The following is a 4,303-nucleotide window of genomic DNA, read 5'->3' on the forward strand; positions in this document are numbered from 1 at the left end:
GGGACCCCCTGCTCCCCCCCCCCATATGGCCGGGACCCCCGCTCCCCCCCATGGCCGGGACCCCCGCTCCCCCCCATGGCCGGGACCCCCTGCCCCCCCCCCCCCCATGGCCGGGACCCCCTGCTCCCCCCCCCCATATGGCCGGGACCCCCGCTCCCCCCCATGGTCGGGACCCCCGCTCCCCCCCCCCTATATGGCCGGGACCCCCGCTCCCCAACATGGACGGGACCCCCGCTCCCCCCCCCCCATATGGCCGGGACCCCCCGCTCGCCCCCATGGCCGGGACCCCAAAATGGCCGGGACCCCCGCTCGCCCCCATGGCCGGGACCCCAAAATGGCCGGGACCCCCGCTCGCCCCCATGGCCGGGACCCCAAAATGGCCGGGACCCCCGCTCCCCCCCCATGGCCGGGACCCCCCCCATGGCCGGGACCCCCCCCTATTATCGCCTCATGCGCTGACGGTTAACAAGGAACTGGCTGACGTGCTGGCAGCTCTGCCATTAGTAAACATGGCTGACCCGGCATTCACCTCGCTCCTTATTGGCGGAAAGTTGGTGCTGGACACTCCCCTGTGGGCGGTCCCGCCGCTCAGTGCGTCGTCAGTGCTATGTGATTGGTGGTGAGGACGTGACGTCACGCTGCCCGTGGACGGGTAAAGTCCGAACAGTCAGTTGTTCAGGTGTTCGGTACCTGGAGGACGGAGGAGCCGCGGGCGGAGGAGACTGAGGGGCAGCGGAGCCCGGGAGGAGCCGGGGCAGGAACTGACAGCAGGAAGGGGCGGCTGAGCGGAGAGTATAGGGGGGGAGCAGGGGTCTATATTGGGGTCATTGGTACAGAGTAGTATACAGGGGGTGTATAGCGGGGTACAGGGGGTGTATAGCGGGGTACAGGGGGTGTATATACAGGGACAGGGTGTATAGCGGGGGCTGTGGGTATATAGCGGGGTACAGGGGGTGTATAGTGGGGGCTGCGGGCACGGGGGTGTATATACAGGGACAGGGTGTATAGTGGGGGCTGTGGGTATATAGCGTGGGTGTATAGTAGGGGCTGTGGGTGTATAGTGGGGGCTGCGGGTATATAGCGTGGGTGTATAGTAGGGGCTGTGGGTGTATAGTAGGGGCTGTGGGTGTATAGTGGGGGCTGCGGGTATATAGCGTGGGTGTATAGTAGGGGCTGTGGGTGTATAGTGGGGGCTGCGGGTATATAGCGTGGGTGTATAGTAGGGGCTGTGGGTGTATAGTGGGGGGCTGCGGGTATATAGCGTGGGTGTATAGTAGGGGCTGTGGGTGTATAGTGGGGGCTGCGGGTATATAGCGTGGGTGTATAGTAGGGGCTGTGGGGGCTGTGGGTGTATAGTGGGGGCTGCGGGCACGGTGCAGTCGCTCGGCTGAGGCAGGGGCGCACTTGTCAGCTGAGCCCTCAGTCCCGTCCCCTGCCCCGCGGCGCCCATCTCTTACCATGCGGCTGACACTGCACAAGAAGAAGATCGCCGCCCTGCTGCTGCTCCTGGGGATGGCATTCGGCACTTGGCTGCTGCTCTCGTCCTCCCGCCTGGACGACCCGCTCCCCACAGAGCCGCTGTCCACTGAGAAGAGAGACCGGTCTGGTTTCCGGCCGCCGCAGGGCGCTCCGCTACAGATGAGACTGGCAGCGTACCGTAACAACCTGCGCCAGCCGGTCCTCAACGCAGAACTGTTTCCCGGTCGTCCGGAGCTGGTGGTGGTGGTGCAGGTCCGCGGGGGGCCAGGCAGTGGGGCCAGGCTGCAGTTACTGGCCGAGTCTCTGCAGAGCGCTGGGCCCGGTGCCACCGGCCGCCTCCTGCTGGTGCTGAGCATGGAGCAGCCGTGCCCAGAGGTCACCGAAGCCATGAGGTCCATAGACTTTTGCCGGGTGCTGCCAGTCTACTTCCCGTACAGTCTGAGCTTCTACCCGTATGAGTTTCCTGGCAGCGACCCAGCCGACTGCCCGCGGGATATGCCCAAAGAGTCTGCCCTGCTGAAGGGCTGCACCAACGCGGAGTACCCCGACAGCCACGGGCACTACCGGGAGGCCGTCTTCACCCAAGACAAGCACCACTGGTGGTGGAAGCTGCACTTCACCTGGGAGCGGGTGCGGGAGCTGAGCGGGCACAGTGAGCACGTCCTGTTCCTAGAGGAGGGCAACTACCTGCTCCCGGACTGGCTCCACGTCCTGCGGCTCATGCAGAAGCAATGCCGGGAGGAAGGCTGCCACATGCTGAGCCTGGGGGGCATCAGTGTCCCGGAGCCCACCCCGGAGCCGCAGCTGATGGAGCTGAGCAGTTTTGTGGCCTCTCGGCACAGCGCTGCCATCACCGTGCCACGAGAGACGTACTACCAGCTGATGGGCTGCCTGGCCGAGTTCTGCACCTACGATGACTACAACTGGGACTGGAGCTTACAGCACGTCTCTGCCGCCTGCCTGGCGCACCCGCTCAAGGTGCTGTCTGCCCGCCTGCCGCGAGTGCTGACGCTGCCTGCCAAGACGGAGGATGGCGGCTTGTGTGGGCGCTCCGGGCCCTGCTCCGATATTGACGCCGCCTCCCAGTCTCTGCGGGCAAAAGTGCGGGAACTGAGCGGCCAACTCTTCCCAAAGACAATGACTGTAGCCACCCGGCAGCAAGAAGTGCGCAACCCCCCGGCCATGAAGAACGGCGGCTGGGGGGACATCCGGGACCACAGACTGTGCCAGTCTTATGCCCGGCTCTGAATGTCCTGACCATGACCAAAGCTCTCCATACTCAGGGATTACTGCACCCGTCACGGACACCAGGGGCATCGCTGCTCGTTATATGATGCCCGGAGCCGCCATCTTGGTTCTTCTGGGAAAAGAAGTAAATTTGTTAAACGTAAATTATTTTCTTGTGACTTTTTTCCTTTTTCCTACGTGGAGGCGGCGCCCGACCGCCGCAGGATGGGGGATCGCTGAGACAGCAGAGTTATGTGCGACACCACTGGGCTGCAGCGGTCAGGACATGCTGGGAGATGTAGTTCCACAGCAGTGTTGACTGATGACTTAACCTATTGTTTGCTGGGAGGAGGAGGGGGCACAGACTTATGTCACCATATCGCCCCGTGTACCTTTGTTGTCTGGTGTCTCAGGTGCGCAGTTCCTGTACTGCAGGGGTTAACGAGGAGCCGGTCGGTCCTGTTTCGGGGCAGGAGCGTCACAGGTTGCACAACATTCTGCTCCACCAGTTTCCCAGCATTCCCTCCTGTCTGCTGGTGTCAAAAAAATCCTGCCTGAAGCCACATACCGAGTGCTGACGTTTCTCCGGTGCCTCGCGCCTCCGTGTGCACATACCAAATATTAACTGTCGTGCCTCCGTCAGATCCGCCGGCCCTTTATTAACTGCACATATAATCTGTTTACTGAATGAGACGGGTGTAGGGTGCGGTGCCTCGCGCCTCTGTCCTGTCAGTGGCACCTAATATCAGGGTGGATAGAAGCTGTATGTACCAAATGCTGAGTGTTCCATCAGAGGCATCAGGTGCCTCGCACCGCCATCATGTCAGACGTGGCCGACGGTTATACTGAAGCTGTGTGCCAGGTGCCGCCCGTTGTGCCAGGTGCTGGTGATATCATTGAGGTGCGAGGCTGGTGCATTGTAAGCCTCAGTCAATCCAACAGGCTCCGCTAATGCCATATATGAGATGCTGGCACCAGTGACGCTGCCAAGCGGGATGTTACTGATCACCTGGTGCCTCGCTGTACCCACGTGCCTTATAGTTTACACTCTGTGAGGTGTCTGGTGCCTCGCTGTACCCACGTGCCGTATACGCTCTATGAGGCGTCGGCGCCTCTGTCTTTTCTGCTTTTGTATTTAATGAATTACAGATGATTTTATAATGAATTTCTTGATTGAAGGAAACATAAAGTTTAATCTTTTGCTCTTGTGTTTTCTGTCTTGCTCGGCCTCTCCACGTTCAGCGCTTGGGACGGACGGCGTGGGGTTCAGGGTGCGTCGCCCCCAGAAGTGCAGGGCTCGCCCTGGTTGGCAGCGGGGCCTCTTACTGCACAGAGATTATCATATACAAGGTTGTGAAATAGATCGTGGCTGACCGGAGTGGATGAGATGTGGGGGCACACGAGGACCCCACAATGTGCTGCCGCCACTGTCCAACAGAACCGTCCACTCCTCCTATAGAATTTCTCAGAATTGTTTGATACTTGGTATTTTATTGGTTACATTGTAGCAGTGCGGTCGGGGCCCAGTGATAATTTTGTGCCAAATTTTATAAATGCCAAAATTAATTCTTGGAAGAGCCGCGGCTTCCATAAACCT

General features: G+C 60.5%; 1 protein-coding gene across 1 annotated transcript; it reads left to right on the top strand.

Moving 5' to 3' along the window:
- Positions 1-985: 985 nt before the first annotated feature.
- Positions 986-3,907, top strand: LOC141060008 (alpha-1,6-mannosyl-glycoprotein 2-beta-N-acetylglucosaminyltransferase-like). Its single transcript, XM_073556253.1, has one exon. It carries the CDS (start codon positions 1,459-1,461, stop codon positions 2,725-2,727), a length of 1,269 nt encoding a protein of 422 aa, XP_073412354.1. The 5' UTR covers positions 986-1,458; the 3' UTR covers positions 2,728-3,907.
- The last annotated feature ends 396 nt before the right edge of the window (positions 3,908-4,303 follow it).

The sequence above is a fragment of the Dendrobates tinctorius genome, unplaced genomic scaffold (genome assembly GCF_039654945.1).
Source record: "Dendrobates tinctorius isolate UK_male_01 unplaced genomic scaffold, ASM3965494v1 ptg000232l, whole genome shotgun sequence".
Classification (NCBI taxonomy): Eukaryota; Metazoa; Chordata; class Amphibia; order Anura; family Dendrobatidae; genus Dendrobates; species Dendrobates tinctorius.

Excerpts from the sequence above, each read along its gene's own strand:
- LOC141060008 (XM_073556253.1), top strand. The coding sequence starts at position 1,459 with ATGCGGCTGACACTGCACAAGAAGAAGATCGCCGCCCTGCTGCTGCTC.